Source organism: Delphinapterus leucas, chromosome 3 (genome assembly GCF_059928025.1).
Source record: "Delphinapterus leucas isolate spDelLeu-1000000601 "Yukka" chromosome 3, BTC_Dleu_Yukka2, whole genome shotgun sequence".
In the NCBI taxonomy this organism is placed as follows: Eukaryota; Metazoa; Chordata; class Mammalia; order Artiodactyla; family Monodontidae; genus Delphinapterus; species Delphinapterus leucas.
In genome coordinates, this window is record NC_143131.1 from 30,956,800 (window position 1) to 30,976,010 (window position 19,211).

The 19,211-nt window shown below is 43.3% G+C and overlaps 1 protein-coding gene across 1 annotated transcript in view; it reads left to right on the plus strand.

The window, feature by feature from the left end:
• SPEF2 (sperm flagellar and cilia associated 2) overlaps positions 1-17,170 on the plus strand; it is a 174,576-nt gene extending 157,406 nt beyond the window's left edge. The window contains exons 33-36 of the mRNA XM_022599378.3: positions 3,383-3,562; positions 9,799-10,038; positions 10,233-10,355; positions 16,942-17,170. Of these exons, the coding sequence (XP_022455086.2) occupies positions 3,383-3,562; positions 9,799-10,038; positions 10,233-10,355; positions 16,942-17,031 (633 nt within the window). The 3' untranslated portion in view covers positions 17,032-17,170. The remainder of the gene's footprint in view (positions 1-3,382; positions 3,563-9,798; positions 10,039-10,232; positions 10,356-16,941) is intronic.
• The last annotated feature ends 2,041 nt before the right edge of the window (positions 17,171-19,211 follow it).

Sequence of the window (19,211 nt, forward strand, 5' to 3'; positions counted from 1 at the left end):
TTTAGCCACAGCAATCAGAGAAGAAAAAGAAATAAAAGGAATCCAAATCAGAAAAGAAGAAGTAAAGTTGTCACTGTTTGCAGATGACATAATACTATACATAGAGAATCCTAAAGATGCTACCAGAAAACTACTAGAGCTAATCAATGCATTTGGTAAAGTAGCAGGATACAAAATTAGTGCACAGAAATCTCTTGCATTCCTATACACTAATGATGAAAAATCTGAAAGAGAAATTAAGGAAACACTCCCATTTACCACTGCAACAAAAAGAATAAAATACCTAGGGATAAACCTACCTAAGGAGACAAGAAACCTATATGCAGAAAACTATAAGACACTGATGAAAGCAATTCAAGATGATACAGATGGAGAGATATACCATGCTCTTGGATTGGAAGAATCAACACTGTGAAAATGACTAAAGCAATCTACAGATTCAATGCAATCCCTATCAAACTACCAATGTCACTTTTCACAGAACTAGAACAAAAAATTTCACAATATGTATGGAAACAAAAAAGACCCCAAATAGTGAAAGCAATCTTGAGAAAGAAAAACGGAGCTGGAGGAATCAGGTTCCCTGACTTCAGACTATACTACAAAGCTACAGTAATCAAGACAGTATGGTACTGGAACAAAAACAGAAATATAGATCAATGGAACAGGATAGAAAGCCTAGAGATAAACCCAAACACATATGGTCACTTATCTTTTTTTTTTTTTTTTTTTTTTTGCAGTACATGGGCCTCTCACCGTTGTGGCCTCTCCTGTTGTGGAGCACAGGCTCCGGACGCACAGGCTTAGCAGCCACGGCTCACAGGCGTAGCCGCTTCGCAGCATGTGGGCTCCTCCTGGACCAGGGCACGAACCGGTGTCCCCTGCATCAGCAGGCGGACTCTCAACCACTGCACCACCAGGGAAGCCCGGTCACCTTATCTTTGATAAAGGAGGCAAGAATATACAATGGAGAAAAGACAGCCTCTTCAATAAGTGGTGCTGGGAAAACTGGACAGCTACATGTAAAAGAATGAAATTAGAACATTCCCTAACACCATACACAAAAATAAACTCAAAATGGATTAAAGACCTAAATGTAAGACTGGACACTATAAAACTCATAGAGGGAAACATAGGAAGAACACTCTTTGATATAAATCTCAGCAAGATCTTTCTTGACCCACCTCCTAGAGAAATGGAAATAAAAACAAAAATAAACAAATGGGACCTAATGAAACTTAAAATCTTTTGCACAGCAAAGGAAAACATAAACAAGAGAAAAAGACAACCTTCAGAATGGGAGAAAATATTTGCAAATGAAGCAACTGACAAAGGATTACTATCCAAAATATACAAGCAGCTCAATATCAAAAAACAGAGCACTCAATCCAAAAATGGGCAGAAGACCTAAATAGACATTTCTCCAAAAAAGATATACAGATTGCCAACAAACACATGAAAGGATGCTCAACATCACTAATCATTAGAGGAATGCAAATCAAAACTACAATGAGGTATCACCTCACACTGGTCAGAATGGCCATCATCAAAAAATCTATAAACAATAAATGCTGGAGAGGGTGTGGAGAAAAGGGAACCCACTTGCACTGTTGGTGGGACTGTAAATTGATACAGCCACTATGGAGAACAGTATGAATGTTCCTTAAGAAACTAAAAATAGAACTACTAGGCATATACCTTGAGAACCATAATTTAAAAAGAGACACGGGGGCTTCCCTGGTGGCGCAGTGGTTGAGAGGCTGCCTGCCGATGCAGGGGACGCGGGTTTCTGCCCCGGTCCTGGAAGATCCCGCATGCCTCGGAGCGGCTGGGCCCGTGAGCCATGGCCGCTGAGCCTGCGCGTCCAGAGCCTGTGCTCCGCAACGGGAGAGGCCACAATGGTGAGAGGCCCGCGTACTGCAAAATAAAAAATTAAAAAAAAAATAATAATAATAAAGAGACATGTACCACAATGTTCATTTCACCTCTATTTACAATAACCAGGACATGGATGCAACCTAAGTGTCCATCGACAAATGAATGGATAAAGAAGACATGGCACATATATACAATGGAATATTACTCAGCCATAAAAAGAAACGAAATTGAGAGAAGAACAAATACCATATGCTAACACATATGTATGGAATTAAAAAAAAAAAGAAAAGAAAATGGTTCTGACGAACCTAGGGGCAGGACAGGAATAAATACGCAGAAATAGAGAATGGACTTGAGGACATGGGGAGGGGGAAGTGTAAGCTGGGAAGAAGTGCAAGAGTAGCATGGACATATATACACTACCAAATGTAAGATGGATGGCTAGTGGGAAGCAGCTGCATAGCACAGGGAGATGAGCTCAGTGCTTTGTGACCACCTAGAGGGGTGAGATAGGGAGGGTGGGAGGGAGCCACAAGAGGGAGGAGATATGGGGATATATGTATACGTATAGCTGATTTACTTTGTTATACAGCAGAAACTAAACAACAATATAAAGCAATTATACTACAATTAAGATGTTAAAAAAATCAGTTCCATGACTTTATAAACAGACATATTTATTAAAAAAAAAAAAAAAAGTTTCTCCAGGTCACTTCATGCAGATGTTTGAGAAGAGCCAGTCACCTCCCCAAACAGGGCCACGTAACTGCTTAAATGTGACCTCTGTGTCCCAGAGCTTGGCCTAGGATTTGCGGGTCCCCAGAGGATATTAGGTCCCGGAGCACTAACTCCTCACGCTGTCAAATGCATGAGACACTACATCTAGATCTGAGCGTCAGCTCAGTCATTCAGGATGCGGGAGAGACTTGCCAAACAAGCTGATATTCAGTGATAAGCACACTCTTTCCGCATGGGAGTCTACACTGGAAGAAGTCACATTACAGTCAATAGTCTGGGGAGTTCAGTGCAACGTGGGCCAGTTTAAAGAGTCTAATGGCTCAAGTCCCAGTGGCTTTGGGCATTGTTCCCTGCCTTCTCCCTACTCCCCAGGGAGTGAGATGTACCAGAAGCTTCATGGTTGGGAGTCAGGGCCCAGTTTGTCAAGCTGGAGCTGAGGATGGACAGAGGGGTCCTTGCTCCCTTTTCCTACTTAACATGTCATCCCTGCCACCTTAATTAGCACATTCATTCCTAAGTATGTTGGTACCATTGATTAGCATACAATTTTCTTTAACATCAGAATGTTTCTAGCCCTACTTTTTATGTTTTTTTACTTAGCCTACTCTTCAGTTCATACCATTCATTACATGTTAATTATAGTAATTCAGTCCTCAGAAAGTGACCATATTCCAAAACTTTGGGAGGGATTCTTCATTGCCCGTCCATCTACTGTCTACCAAAGTGTATGCATTTGACCTGTGGCTGAAATTCTTTTGTGTGACAGTTTTTCTTTAGATTATTTGCTGACTGTGAGAAGGATCCACCTCAGCTTGACTACACACAGATGCTGCTTTATTTTGCTTGCCATCCAGACAGTGTGGAAGGGGTCTACAGGGCCCTCAGTGTGGCCACTGGGACTCACGTCTTCCAGCCAATTGAAATGCCTCCTCTTGGTGCAGAAAAGGTAATTGTGGTCCAGAAATGGACTAGCGTTGGGGTCTGGAGGGGATTCCAAAAGATCCTAAACTTCTAAGAACAAAGACTGGCTTTTATCAATCTCTGTATTTTCCCAGGTTCCTCACACGATGCTTTACTAGGTCTTCGATAACGCGTTACTCAATTGGATTAAGAACTAGGGACCCACTATCTAAAAAATGTTTTGGTAGTTAAATCCAAATTTGCTCAAAGTTTCTTTGGTGAAACCAAAGTTTGCTCTGTAAAGGGCAGCCTTTATTTTACATGAAGTGCTGATCCTGAGAAATGAGAAAGATAGTCACACTCTGTGGAAATTCTATGTAAAACAAGTTCAGGCCTCAGACACATCCCACATGTATATGACACTTGATAGTATTTCAGGCCCAAACCTGGCCACCTGAATTCCACAGGCACTTTGTATCACCTGCATCCAGTGACAGAAAAGCTTAATGTCCAATAAAACCTCACATCCCCCTGTCGATTTCTAAAGGGTTGACATTCCCTGTTTTGGGGGAGGTAGAAAAGCCTCAGAACAGGGAAATGACTAATACAATTATTAGGTGTCCATTGGCATGACTTTTTACTCTTCACCTGACCTTTTGGGACAGAGCAGTGGCCCTCATGATGGAATGATTTTTTTCTGCTCTTCTCTGTGTCCCCAGGGGGGAGAGGGATGCTGCACAGTTCAGACTCCTCGGATGTCCTAGCTGCAGTTCTTTTCCTTTCATACATGTTTGTCAAAACAGAGTATGCTGGGTTGTCTGAGAAAAAAATGGGAAGTTCCTATGACAGCTTTCACATCCCAGAAGACATAGACTCTTTTACAGGCAGCCCTATATTTCAGCCCTGAGCAGATGACCCGGAGGATGTCCTACCCCTTCCATCAGGGGCAGGGTGAGGCCAGAGTGCTGCCTAGGAAGCTGACAACTCAAGGCTCTTCACCTCGATGTACTTTAGACTCAGCATTAACACTGACACAGTGACAGAAAGTTCAGGAAGGAGTTATTGTTATTTCCACTCAAGAATGCTGTCTTCTTAGAACATAGGAAGACCATTTACATTTTCCCAAATAAATGACGAGTTAGATGTGGTCTGCCTACATCTCTCTACAGATTGGGTCTCCTTCACCCAACACTGGCATGGATCATAACCTGCCTGGAGTTCTCAACCTGTCCTCAGGGAGACCTTCCCTGACCTGGAATGGTGGCAGGCAACCCTGCCCTGTGTTCCCATAGCATTCTGTGCTTCCCCCTTCACCATAATCCTCATAGATAACTACTTCTACAGGGTCAGCTTCCTTTCTGGACTCTGGGCACCCTGTGGGCAGGGACGGGCCATCTGTCTTGCTCTGCATCCCCTAACCTGCCTTCCTGAAACTGAATTACTGCTACAGAGCTCAGTAAACATTTCACTGAGTGGAGCAATCAATTACTTCATTAATTAGCTTTGTAAATCCTACCCTCTGTGTAGCCCTGTGATCTGCAAAGGATATAGAAGAAGCCAAATTTGCTCCACTAAAGGGATTCCATCTAATTGCCCTTATCCATACAGGAAAGAATGGGAGAATGATGGCCCACACATGGAGGGAACACAGAATAAAGGACAGATTAACATGGGGCTTTACAGATCAAAAGAGGGGTCTAAACCTTCTTCTTTGCCACCTCCGTACCTTTGCTCTTGCTATCCCCTCCACCTGGAGTACGCGTCAGCTCATCTGGAAAGGTTCGAGGGCTCCCCAGTACCCAAGGCCTATTTCAACCACCAGATCATTCATGAAGCTTCCCCCGACCCACGGAGCATTCCCGCAACTGGGCCCCATTTACATCCAGATCCTCTCCGGCAAGGCTGAGCACCATCACATGCACCTGTGCATTTACTCAGCAAACATTCATCCAGCACCTCTGGGGATAAAGCAAGTAAAATAAAGACTACAGCAAATGGTCATAGACACTATGGGGAATAAAGAATAGAGGGGAAAATATAGGAGACTGGGTGGGAGTTGCAGTGTTAAATAGAATGGTCACAGAAGGTCTCTCTGTGAAAGGACATGGAAGCAGAGGCCCAGAGTGGTGAGGGAGAGGGCCTTGCAGATAGACCCCTGGAGGAAGCGCATTTTAAGTGAAGACAGCAGTAAGTGCAAAATCTCTCAAGTGGGGTCATGCCCGGTGGACCCTAAGGAACCGCAAGTCAGCCAGTGTAGTTGGGGAGGATTGAGCTGGAGGAGAGTAGCAGGCAAGGATAGTGAGGGGGAGAGGGCTCCGAGGGGCCCTGGAGGGGCGTTGGCTTTGACTGTGTCAAGAGATGAGATGAGAAGTCATCGGAGCAGGGTCGTTTGATTTAAAATGTGCCCCCATACAGGACAGACTGTAGGGGGCAAAGGAGGGAAGTAAGGAGAACTAGTAATTCAGGCAGGGGGTGGTTTATCTATTGAATCTTACTGCTGTTATTCCTACCTTGAGTTGGGGATGACTTGTTACCCATCTTTATGTCCTCCAAAGTAGCAAGTGCTCAGTAATGCACACAGCAAATACTCTATTAGTGTTTGTGAACATGGCAGGGAAAGAAGGGGAGAAAGAGACGAAGAGAGAAGGAAGGGAGGGACTCCCGTCTCCAAGGTAGAGAGGAGGAGAGCAGACATTCCAGAGGCAGAGGCAACAGCAGGTTCAGGAGGCCTGACCCAGCCAGAAAGACCAGGAAAAGGAAGTATGTGCTACAATGGTTGCCATAGCAACAGACAGCTCTCTGGGTGGGTCTGTGGGTCTGCAAGCCAGCTAGCACAGGAAGGCACTGCATCCCTCCTGTCCCTGACCCGGTGGGTCATTCACCGGGAGCTAGTGCCCATCCAGGAAGCAGCTCCCCTGGAGTACTTCTCTCAAGAGCTCTTTTAAAGCCCAAGGACACTGCGCAGGAACTGCCCCATGACCACTGCACAACAGAGATGAAACCGTGGTTGGGCAGGGGTGGGGCGCAGGTCTGTCACACACCACACACACAGGACTACTCCTGGCTGGGAGTGAACCATAGGGGCTTTTGAAATACAGGATCCACCCACCTTCCTCATTCTTGCCTACTCCTATAGCCCTCACCATCCTGCCTCCAATTATGCCACCCCCTTTCTGTGCCCTTTCCAACTGTATTCTAGTTCCCTGGGCAACTTTATCCCAGGGAGGTAAAATGAGCCTGCTCAGAAATAACACCTCCAATAGATCTATATTCACTCCCAAGACATTTAATGGGATCTCGGCTTTTGCTTTCCAAAAAACAACTGGAAATCGCCCTGATACTTCATTCTTTCTGAGTCTATATCTGCTACTCACACTGTTTTATTCACCGTGGCACAGACCTCCTGTTAAAACCCACGGCTTTCTGGGTAATTTAAAAAAAGCTCAAGAGCAAAGCACTCAGGAGCAGGCACTAGTCATCGTGAAGCTTCAAATAAGTTGATATTTGAGAAAATGGTTCACCCTGACCTGTGGAGTTTGGGGTTGTGATATTGGAAGTTAATAAATTATGAGCTTGAACCTCCCACATTTTGAGAGTCTTGTTAAAGCATCTTGACAGAGATGGTTTGAGGCCTTGGGTTTCAAAAATCTTAAATGTGCATCCCATTCTGCTCTTTGATGCTTTCCTCACATTAGTCCTAAGGACTGATCTTCTGTTCTGCCTTCTGAGATGTGGGACTAAACAGACTGAATGGCAGAAATGCACGGTCAGGCACCACTCCAGGGGCACGTTTGCTGGGAGTCCTCGAGGGCCGTCTCTGAGATTGTGACATAGTGCTTGCTAGCGCCACAATCTGCCCCGCTGCTTGGAAGATAATGTGACTCACACAGAGTTTTGATGCCACTAATTATTGCTCATTCAGAAGCCCTGGCTTTTCTCCAAACCAGCATCCCTGGTTTTGTTCATCCACCCACATTCACAGTCGTGGTCTTTCAGAGCGTCTGTTGGGAGCCCCCTCTTGCGTACACCATGCAGTCCCACCAGGATGCTGAACTGGCTCCTTTGGTCCTGATCTTGGCCTCCCTCTTCTCCCTCCCCTCCCACTGAACCACTAAGTCTATTCTGTTCCAGCCCCCTAGAGAGCAAAAATAGCAAACATTTATAAAGCATCCTCTGATATAACAAGTTAAGGATTCTTCACTCAAATGTTTAAATTGTTATCTTTTGACTAAAATAAAAAATCTATTTATCCCATGATGATTATAGCAAGTCTTTGAGAAGTTGGGCCCTCTGTAGTTATGGAAATAGTGCAGAGAGAGCAGCAGGTTCCTTCTCTGTTCAATTTTGGTATTGCCTGCTTATCAAGCCCAGCTAGTCATGTGCTCACCCACAGGTTCTGTCTCTGTCTTCTCCGCGTAGCACCTGCGCTGCCCTCTGAATAGAAATTCATTCATCCTTCAGTCATTCAGCAAGATGTTCTGCATCTCAACTATGTTCATTTCAGCACAGCAAATATTCTATCGCCCCAGGGGGATTATTGACGGGTAGCCAGTGTGATGATTCCCAGGCTTCTTAGATGGGGACAAAAAAGCTAGTTTCACATTTCTGCCGAGTAGTATTTCAACTGTTTAAAATGGAGAAGAGGCTGGATGAACAGATAGATAGATAGATAGGTAGATGATAGATATCTGTACTTAATTCCAAAAACTTCACCTGCTAGAGCATTCTCCCCCCACCCTCCAAGATTAGATTAAATTCCCAATTTACCAAAGGATATGGAAACCCAACTAAAGCAAGGTGACCACACAGAGCTAGAGCAAATACAACCTGTCTCTACTGCACTACCCCCAGCCCCTGCACATCCCTCAGAGGGGCTTATGACAACCAGAGGCTTAATTCTGTGCTGTGTTACAATCCTTTTACACATGGGACTTACGTGGCTCTTTGGAAAGAACTTGCGCGATCTATGCACTTAATGCTTCTACTGAATTGAGCATTTACAGGTATTGGCACCCTGCTCTAATTTTAAGCCTAAATTAGCATTTTTCCTTCATCGGAATAAAGGAGAATCAGCCCTCAGGTGTTGTCTGACACTGGACCAGTCAACATTCTGAAGATGCCCATTTTCCTATGGCAAATCATTGAATAGCTATGACCTCATCTTCAGAAACACACACACACATTTATAACAGTAAATACAGTAAGTACAAATCTACTGTAAAGAATTTGAAAAATACAAAACAAAGTGAAAAAGAAATCAGCTGTTTGACCAATCAGAGGTAACTACTTTCAATTCTTTAATGTATCTGTTTCTCTTTTTTTCATTTCTAAGTATAGCTATATACGAAAATGAGGATCCTGGTATATTTATTATTTGTGTTCTGTTTCCTTTCTGCACTCATCCCATGAGCGTTTTCTCATGTCACTCAGTATCCTTCTAAACCAAAATGTTCACAGCAACATAGAATCCTGCCACAGACCGACACTATCACTGATGTCACCATTCCCCATTTTTGGAGCCATAGGTTTTCTATTTGTGCTGTAAGTAACACGGAATGAACATCCCGATACAAAAGTCTTTGTGTACGTGAATAGTTCTTTAGGATCAATTCCTAGATCAATAATTATGGCATCAAAGGGTAGGCATATTTTTCAGGCTTTTGATACGTAAGAAATTACATCAGAAACAATTTACTCTTTCCCACGCTCAGAATGCTGGTGTCTGAGTTCATGGCTCTTGGCCAAGTGTCAATGAACAGCAATAAGAATCTCAATCTGTCCGTATTCAATTTGTTTTCTATTTTCCCTTCTGGATGTTTAGTCGGGTTTAACCTCCAGTGTCCAAACAAACATTCCCAAAGCTTCTTAGAATCTGTCAAGCTTGAGAAATTAAGTTGCCCACAACCTCTCGACTGCAGACAATTTCCAAAGCAAATCCTGTTCAGAAATCTAGCTTCATGTGTAAAACAGTGGTTACACAAATTCATTCCACTGTCCTTTCACTGAGGAATGCGGTGTATCTGGCAGGGTAGTGTGCAGAAGCCTGTACGGAGGTGAGTAAGACGCCCCTACGCTGAGGCCTCTGTCAACTACCAGCAGAACTGGTCTGGGATTTCAACATGATTTCCAGTGCAGCCAGCATATTCTATCTCTAGATTTTGTTTAGCTAGTTTGCAGTAGGCACTATCATCCCAGGGCATAAAAAGTGCGGGACCAAACTGGTGTTTTCTAAATATCTCTATTCCTGGAAAGACTTCATGCTCTCTTCATTGAATTGCACAGACCTCCTCCTTTACTGATATGAGTCCCATTGAGGAATATCCTGAACTTGAGGACAATTTTATAAGTGAAGAAAGGGAATTACAAGAGGAAGGGGAGGAAAAGGAAGAAGAAATCTCTGAAAATGCGAACACGGAAATGATTTCCATGGAAACACTACGCAAAGTGTTCCGAGGAGCAATCGAAGCACAGGACGCTAACAGATTTACCAGCCACCAAAAGACAGAGAACATGTATTCAGAGGTTAGTTAGATTATTTCATAAAAGGGGCAACCTGTACCCAAGAAAAGTTTCCCTCAATTTTGAGCCTATGTTCATAGAATTTCTCCCCAAATGTATCATCATAGAGAAATTATGATGATTCCTTTAAAAAACAAAAATTTTAACATCATCAGGATTGTAAAGTTAATCAACTTTCTTTATTTTTTCCTTTTAAGAACTTCATAAAAGTATTTCAGGACCTAGGTTCCAAGAATCTGGAGCCAATTGAAGTTGCTGTTCTTCTGAAGCATCCTTTTATTCAAGATCTGATTTCAAGTTATCCAGACTATAAAATCCCTGTGAGTATTACCCCAAGGTCCTAATACAGTCTTAATTTGGTTGAGTTCAGGTTCAGGGCTTGGTGGGATATCACAAATGTGGAGGGGCAGAAGGAAGGAAGAAGCTGAACTAGGCTGGAACAGGGTCTGAGGAAGCTAAACTGGTAATGGTGTCAGGCCAGAAAGGCCAGCCCTCAATACCCAAATGGCAGCAAGTTCAGACAGAGTAGAGGTGACTATCAGTACATCGGTACCGTGATAGGACCATCAGTGTATGGATAATACTATTAGTACTACAGATAGGACCACCAGTACTAGGGATAGTACCATGGAGCTGCCCCATTGGGACTCTGAGGACTTGGGTCTGCCACAGAAGGCTGGAGGTAGGTGGCTGTTAAAGTTGGGTGGGTGGCCATATTCATGTTCTGCATTATTTCAGCCATCGAATGGCCCTGGCTTATGATTGAAGAGTATGGAAAATAGAGTCCCCCTGCCGAAGAGAACTAAGGGGACCATGATCCCCAACCAAGTGCTGATTTGTTCACCATACTCTAATCATGGTACACATTGTCTCTGTAGCTCATGCAGTGACAGTGCTTATGAAGGAATGTGTGAGAGTTCCCTCAGAGAAACTGTTCAAGATGGGAAAACTGAGGACAAAACCTAAAGAGACCGGACCAAGTCAGCAGAACACAGGAAGGAGGCGAGGAAGAGCTGTGTCTCAGAGCTACCTTAACCACGCACATCTCAAACACACGTGCTGCATGTGCACCCACCGGGCAAGTCCCGGGTCACCAACAGTAAGGGCTACAGAAAGCAGGGGGTGACCCCCCTTTCAAAGTGTGGCAGGTTGCTACAACCCTCTCACAAGCCTCACACACTTAACAGCATGAAGTCTTCCTATTTGCCTCCTGTTAGTCGTTTATTGGACTACAAAGAGTTTGCTGAGTTTAAGATAAAAACACTTTCACTTTGATAAGATGCAAGTGATCTAAGAGGCATTTCTCCTGACCCCTCAGTGATAACCTGCTATGCCCGGAACTCAGTCTATCCAGACTTAAATATCTTTGTACCTACATTTATTTGTTCTAAATTGATGATCCTTTTTACATTTTATTACTTCTGTTGGCAATAATTGAAATTGATTTCTAACCAGCTGGCAGACACTAGGCACTTTCAGTAGTGAAGTGTGATGACAGCATTTAAGAACATAGCTTCTGGAATCATAAAGTCATGGGACTGAATCTCGGATCCACCACTCACTAGATACCTGACCTTAACTTTCTCTTGACCCGGGCTTTCTCACCTGTTAAATGGGGATAACACCCATTCCTAATTCAAAGGGCTGTGGAAAGGATTAAAGGAGATGGTGCCTCTAAAGCACGGGGCACAGTATCTGACACATGGCAAGTACTACAGAAACGATGGCTGTTAGGATATCTATTCAATACTGAGCACTTACCACTGAGGCTAGTAAAATAAGTTTCCATGGGAGACAGCAACATGAGTACCAAACTCAGTTGCTGCTCCCAGGCAAAGTCCACTTCTGTCTGCAACAGAATATTTACTCACAGGAATTAAATCAATAACAGAATGATAGAAGGTAAACCACACCCAAGTGCAAAATTACAGGAATTCAAAACATAGGACTTTTTGTGCTAGAAACTGAGTCTTCAAAGATGGCTGGAGTTTAAGAAAGTCGAGAGGGTGGGGAGAGAAGGTCTATGTGGATTTTGCTGTAGGGTTGGAGAGGAGACCACATCCTGGGTGGAAAGAGAGGCCCGGGCGAAGGCGTGGAAGCTGGGCAGCGTGGAGGAGTGGAACCCCACTGGTTGAAGAGCAGACAGCAGGCTGTGAAGGGCTTGGAGTGATCCCGTTGAATTAGTAAGATCAGGCCAGATTGCAAAGAACCCAGACATCACGTGGGGAAATATAGTTTCAATCTGAAAAGCGATGGAGAATGGCTGTGCTTCTGAGCAGGGGCATGATGTGATGTGAATTTCTTCATCCCTAAGTGTTTCTTTGCCTCTTAAGCATATCATATCATTATGTCTCTACATTTAACAGACCTCTTTTTAAAATTATTTATGTCTCTTTATTTAAACAGGCCCAAAATATTTGGAAATGTGGTTGGCAATGTTCTAAGTCATTGTACTCATACATCCCACAAGCATTTACTCTTCACATTGAGACAGATATGTCACAGGTCCCTTTTCGGCATCTCATACTCCATACTTGCGTTAATAAAGACCAGTTTTCTTCCCCACTTAGGATGAGGGAATAAGTCAGTATGACCCTGGAATTAGTGGGAACAGAGCACATCAGAGCTAGACAAAGGGTGGAGAGAAGTGGTTGGGTGGGTGTCACAGAAAGGATGGGCAGCAGTCTGCCAGCTGTGGGTGTCTCCCTGCTTTTGCCTTCCCCTGGGCAACCGTCATTCTGTGTGAGATGTGTTCCAGAAGCCCATCACTTGAGACTGCATTTCATCCTACACATTCTGTTCCACATTTCAGGGAACAGCCCTCCTATTTTAAGCCAGTAAAATAATTTTCAAATCCTTGGAATTATATATAATAGGGTTTATCTTACATTACCAAGAACAATTAGGACCCTAAAACGATGCCACGCTTATTTCCTCCTATAATGGGAGAAGAACTCCCTACAAAGTCAGGACGATTTGGGGAACATTCTTACTTCTGGAGACTTTAGAATGACTTAATATGATTGACTTGCAGAGAAGATTGTATTGGCACTTTCCTGAAAAAAGAAACCCACCAACAGATGACTGACTGCCTTCGAAGGTAAGTCCCCTGAAGATGTGTTCTGACGCCCAGGGAAAGCTGAAGTCCACAGGGCTCTTGTTAGTTTGCATATTCCCCTCATCTTGGAAGGAGTTTTATCAACTTGCGCCCCAGCTGAAGCACTCCTGACGTTTTTGAGCAGCACAGGACCGACTCCATTGTGGCAGGATGTCTGATATTCTGGGCTGCAGCCCACTATATTCCAGGAGCACCTTGATGCATTGATGACCAAAATGACCTCTGCACATTCCCCAAATCCTCTCTGGTGCACAGACTCCTCTGGCTGAGAGCCCCCCATATGGAGGGTATCTGACCTCCCATGAACCAGCCTTATAGCTCAGGTATCACCTGATACTCTAACAGTAGAAAAAGAGTTCATCAGTCTGTCTGTCTGTCTGTCCGATGATTCATTCCTTCATTGCCAAGGTGCTTCTGCTGAGTCAGCTTCTTCAACCCTCCCCATCCTGGTCCTTTGCATCTCCTCCCTGTCACTCCACCCTGGAATCTCATGAGAGGGCGATGGACCACCCGCTATCATCTAATCCGGGCTCTTTCATCTGATTGTGACCCAAGGAGAGCTGAGCCTTGGACCTGAAAAGCCTAACTGTGATGTTCGAAAAGGAAAGAGGTTCCCTTTCCAGTAAGGTGCTCTATTCTCATTTTCACTAAGCAAATAAAGAAAAGAAAGAAAGGAAAAGAAATAAAAAAATCTCTGAAGACTCAGTTACCAACTCTCTCATCCTGTCATCATTTTTTTGCTCCAGATATCCATGTACAAGTAAATAGATCACATTTTTAAAATGAACTTTAACCACAGTGATGTTATTTGAAGATCTTTCAAGATAAGTAGAGCAAAAACTAGAGTGTGGTTTTTCAGGTTAAAATGTTGTTTGCTGCTATAAACAGTGGGAAGTGAAGGTTGTCACCTAACAGCTCTGTGTTTACAAGGTTCATGTTTGGAAGCAACACGCATTTTAAATACATGTGAAAAAAAAGCGAGTGTGTGTAATTATTTTGATACGTTGTATTTTTTGCTCCTTCTGGTGGGTGGCCTGGCTTTGTGGTTAGGAGAGCAGAGTCAGAGACCATGCTGACTGGGTTCACACTTACGAACTGTGTGACCTTGGGCAAGTGACCTCGTAGTGCCTTGGTTTCCCCATCTGTAAAATAGGGTTAATTATCAACCATACTTCACAGGGTCCTTGTATGGATGAAATGACTTAATCCATATAAAATGCTTAGCTCCGTGCTTGGTAGATAGAAAGCACTCAATACATAGTAATTATTATTACTATAATTATTACTGCTGGTCTGCTGGTGGTTGCAGTTCACCGGAAATATTTCTGAGCCATGCAAAATTGTACATGGATGAGCTAAAAAGCTGGCATTTCAACTCCTGAATTCAGTGTCTGCTCTTTGGAAAGAAAGGAGGCTTTCACTGGTGCAGTGCCATGATGACAGAGGGTCCAAACCAAAGTCCCAGGAAGCCCCATGTGGTCAATTCCTATGCAGAAGATCCAGATTTTGTGTTGGATTTTATAGTTATTTAATCTAAAGCCACTTATTTAACTTTAGTTTCATAGATCTTTTACAGAGAGGTTATTTTCAAGGAATGTTCCTAAATTGTTAAGAAAATGCTTTGGTTAAATGTAACAAGATCAATGAGGACACTGTCACTGGGTGGTTAGTGAGGAAAGTCAATTAATTTCCTCTGATGAATAGATTTACAAGTATAAGTGGACATTGGACTTTTCTATACTAATCCAGGCAGTGTAGTTTCTTATGATGCAAACATATGCTGAATAAATGTAGATTTCTTTTAACAAGCCTGTACGTCAAGCATACAGCCTTAAAATTAAGGGTTCCATTCACTAGGAGATAAAAATAAATCTTTTCATGTTAAAATCATGTCACAGGAGAATTTCTTAGAAACAAATGCATCAGGACCCAATTATGTGAGGGCAAAATACCTATAAATATAAATGTAACTGGAAGGGACACAGTCTTCAAAGTATCTGACATTAAGATATACTCCAACCATCTCTTTTATGTTTATAACAAAACATGATGGCTGCTTCGGCGCTTTGTGTTTTCAAGGCACCCATGTCAATCATTTCTAGACTCTCTCAGGCTTTTCTCCACTAACTGCTACTTAAAACTATGGCCCCTGATTTCAGCTCTAAGTCTAAACAATCTGATTTAAATACTAGAGTTTATAATTTTCCCCCTTGCTCTGGAGTGTCAAGTAATCACAGGACAGCTCATTCCTTAATCCCCAAGTTAACAGTCCCTAGTCAGCATTAGCCATTTGCAAACAATATACTATGCAAAGAAGACATGTTAGTAAGAACTGTGGAGGGTAGGACCAGAATGGTCAAGGGCGAGCAGCTGTTCTTTTTCGCTTAGCTCACCTAAGATTGACCTTTGGCTGTAGGAGATCTGTATATTCAAAGAACAAGCTCCTTCAAGAAAATGATTCACTACGGTTCCTGGCAGTGACTGGTACAGCGATGGTGCGTCCCTCATTAGGGGTCCGTTCAGACGCTGAACTAACTAATGTTTTCATGAGTGAAATGACTACGGTCAGATAGAAACCTCTGGGGCTTCGCTGGTGGCGCAGTGGTTGGGAGTCCACCTGCCAGTGCTAGGGGAGGCGGGTTCGATCCCTGGCCCCGGAGGATCCCACATGCCGCAGAGCAGCTGGGCCTGCGATCTGGAGCCCGTGAGCCACAAGTACTAAAGCCCGAGCACCACGGCTGCTGAATCCCGCGTGCCTGGAGCCTGTGCTCTGCGGCGGGAGGGGCCACGACAATGAGAAGCCCGCGTCCCACAGGGAGGAGTGGCCCCGGCTCGCCGCAGCTGGAGAGGGCCCGCTCAAAGCAGCGGGGACCCAGCACAGCCAAAAATAAATAAATAAATTAATTAATTAAAAAAAAAAAAGAAACCTTTGGAACTCAGCTCTGAAGAAAAGAAACATATTCTTAAAGCACTTTCCTAAAAAAAAAAAAAAAAAATTAAAAAACTAGAAACTGCATAAATATAATTCTACATTTTTCACACGTGCTTATACCCCTTCTACATTGTGATAATGTCTTAAATTTATTTTACAAACATCTGTGATTTATTTATTTTTTTTTTTGTGGAGCACAGGCTCCGGACGCGCAGGCTCAGCGGCCATGGCTCACAGGCCTAGCCGCTCCGCGGCATGTGGGATCTTCCTGGACCGGGGCACAAACCTGTGTCCCCTGCATCGGCAGGCGGACTCTCGACCACTGCGCCACCAGGGAAACCCAAACATCTGTGATTTAAAATGTAACATAGCTGGGTATTTTAAGTGGACAAAAAACAGATCATTCAATCTCTAATGTTTAAAAAAAACAGAAATGAGATAGTCCCCCCACCCTCAAAATAATCTGCTGTTCTAAAATTCTACAAATCTGTAGACATGATTAATTTGGCATTAGACTTTTCCTTTAATAGAAGGTGGATACTGTTTTTTATTGATTGATAGGGAAATAATGTTTTGCCTTTCCCATTATTGACAAACTCTGCTTTTACAAATGTTATTTAATCTGATATGACACCTCTGTTATTAGATGAGGAAATGGAATCTCCAAGATCTTTGCTATCTTTCCAAGGGCACAACTAGTAAGTTGCAAGGCAGGATTCAAGCTAAATAGAGAACAATTTTCTCAAAGGAAAAAATAAAAACAACTTACTGTTTAATCACTGCCACATATTAGGTGATCATTCATTCTAACTCATTTACTAATATTCGTGACTTCTCTTTGAATCTCTTCTCTTAGGATGTTAAAATAATTCTCCAAAGGAGTGAGCATGTACAAGGAAGTGATGAAGAGAGGTCTCCTTCCAGACTCACAGAGGAAAAGAAATGAAGACAAGAGAGCAGCAATGAATCTTCCAGACATCAAGTGTAAACATGGTGTTTGTTGTATACATTATCATCATAAGTGTAGAAATGACCCCTACCAGGCTATGAGGGGCTATGGAAAAGGGAGTCTTCCTTAACTTGGAGAATATTCTGTAATAAACTTTAAATTTCCAAGCAAAAACCCGAAGTAAGAAGGAGTGCATTTTGAAGTGATTCCGAAAATAAAAGGCACCAGAACAATATGTTCAAATATAAACATACACATTAAGTCATGAACAGTCCCGGTGAGAAGTATCTACATTAGGCAGATACAGTGAAAATTCCCCCAAAGCTCCACATCAGGGCAGCGTGGCTGCATACAGTTTGTTGTTCTCGCTCCATAAAATTCCAAGGTGTATCTCACTAGCCAAGGAGAAGGCGGCGTTATCAGCTTCTGTTACAGTCATGATCCTGTTATCTATTCATAATTCTTTATTAATAGAATATGTTTCTTGTATAGATAGAGGTACAATTATAGCACTTGTATAAGTTAGTGACTCAAATTCAGTGATACTTATCTGAAGAAAGTGATTTTGTTTTTGTTGTTTTCGTTGCATTTTTAAGTGAGCACTGATGTATTTTCAGTGGCTGGGCCTCCGTGAAACCCCCTCTGGGTCTCCTCACTGGCTACTCCTTCTGTGGATCTTTGCTGGACTCTCCTCTTCTACTCAGCCTCTAAGAGTTGGAGGGCCCCAGCACTCAGCCTTCTCTGTGCACAGTCAATTCCTGGAGGAGTCGTCCATTCCCATGACTTTATGGGGCCAAAGCTGAAGTTTCTATTCCCGTCTTCCCCCAAAATCCAAACTTCTCTCTTACTGTCCACTTGATTACCACAGGAATGGCTTATCATCATCACAAACTCAACATACCCAAGCCAAAGAGAGGGAGCCTTCACATCACCCCGCTGCTCCAACCCTCTATTGGAGTCCCATCTCATGTAGAGTCTGGTCCAAGTCCTTACCTTGATTTTAACCCTCGCTGCCTGTCTGATCTCATTTCCCGATATTTTCCCCCAGCCCGCTCTGCTTAAGCAACAATTGTACCTTGTTGACCCTGGAACACAACAGACACATGCCTGCCTCAGGGCCTTTGCACTTGCTTTTCTCTCTGCCTGGTCCCATATATCTGCATGGCTTGCCCCTGACTTCCTTCAGGCCTCTGTTCAAATGACACTTTGTCAGCAAGGCCTTCCCTCAACACATAATACAACATAGAAATAACCCACCATCCCCATACCTCTCATACCCACTTTAATTTTTTTTTCCATTGCACTTATCAACACCTGACAAATGCATGTTTACTCTTTTGTTTGTCTGTCACTCCACTAGGTTGTAAGTTCCATGAAATAGGGATTTTGTGTATTTTCTTTATTGCTATACTCCTGAACCTAAGACTAAAAAATCATAGCCAGCTTTAAGTTGCATTATAATACATTTGTGCAAAACGTGTAGAGGTATCACATTTTGATTGATCACTGAAAAAATGAGCCATCCAAAGACAATTTCAATTGTCAGTGAGAATGATATTCTATTTCTTTCTTTCTTTTTTTTTTTTTTTTGCGGTACGCAGGCCTCTCACTGTTGTGGCCTCTCCCGTTGCAGAGCACAGGCTCCAGATGCGCAGGCTCAGTGGCCATGGCTCACGGGCCCAGCCGCTCTGGCATGTGGGATCTTCCCGGACCGGGGCACGAACCCATGTCCCCTGCATCAGCAGGTGGACTCTCAACCACTGCGCCACCAGGGAAGCCCTATATTCTATTTCTTGAGAGTGACACATTGCCTAAATCTGCTTCTTGTGGGTTCCATTCCCAGAACACTTGCCCTCAAGATAATGGAGGATGGTAATGCAGAAGCTTAGGAGGTGGAGAAGAAACCCAGCCAGAGATTTCACAGTTTCAACTAGCTGATTCACTCGTAGTTCTAGTTATTCTAGAGAAGGGAGCTGAGGAACATCTGAAAATAGGATTCAAATAAATAAGATATCATGATAAGGACACAGGCAGCCAACCAACGGACATTTTATTAAGGATTGAAGATGACAAGGCAACATTACATTGCACTAGAAAAAAATTAAAAGCGGAGACAATGGCTCTGTAGTGATGCTTTATATTTCCTTGTAATTGCTTTTTGCTGTAATAATGTTCTT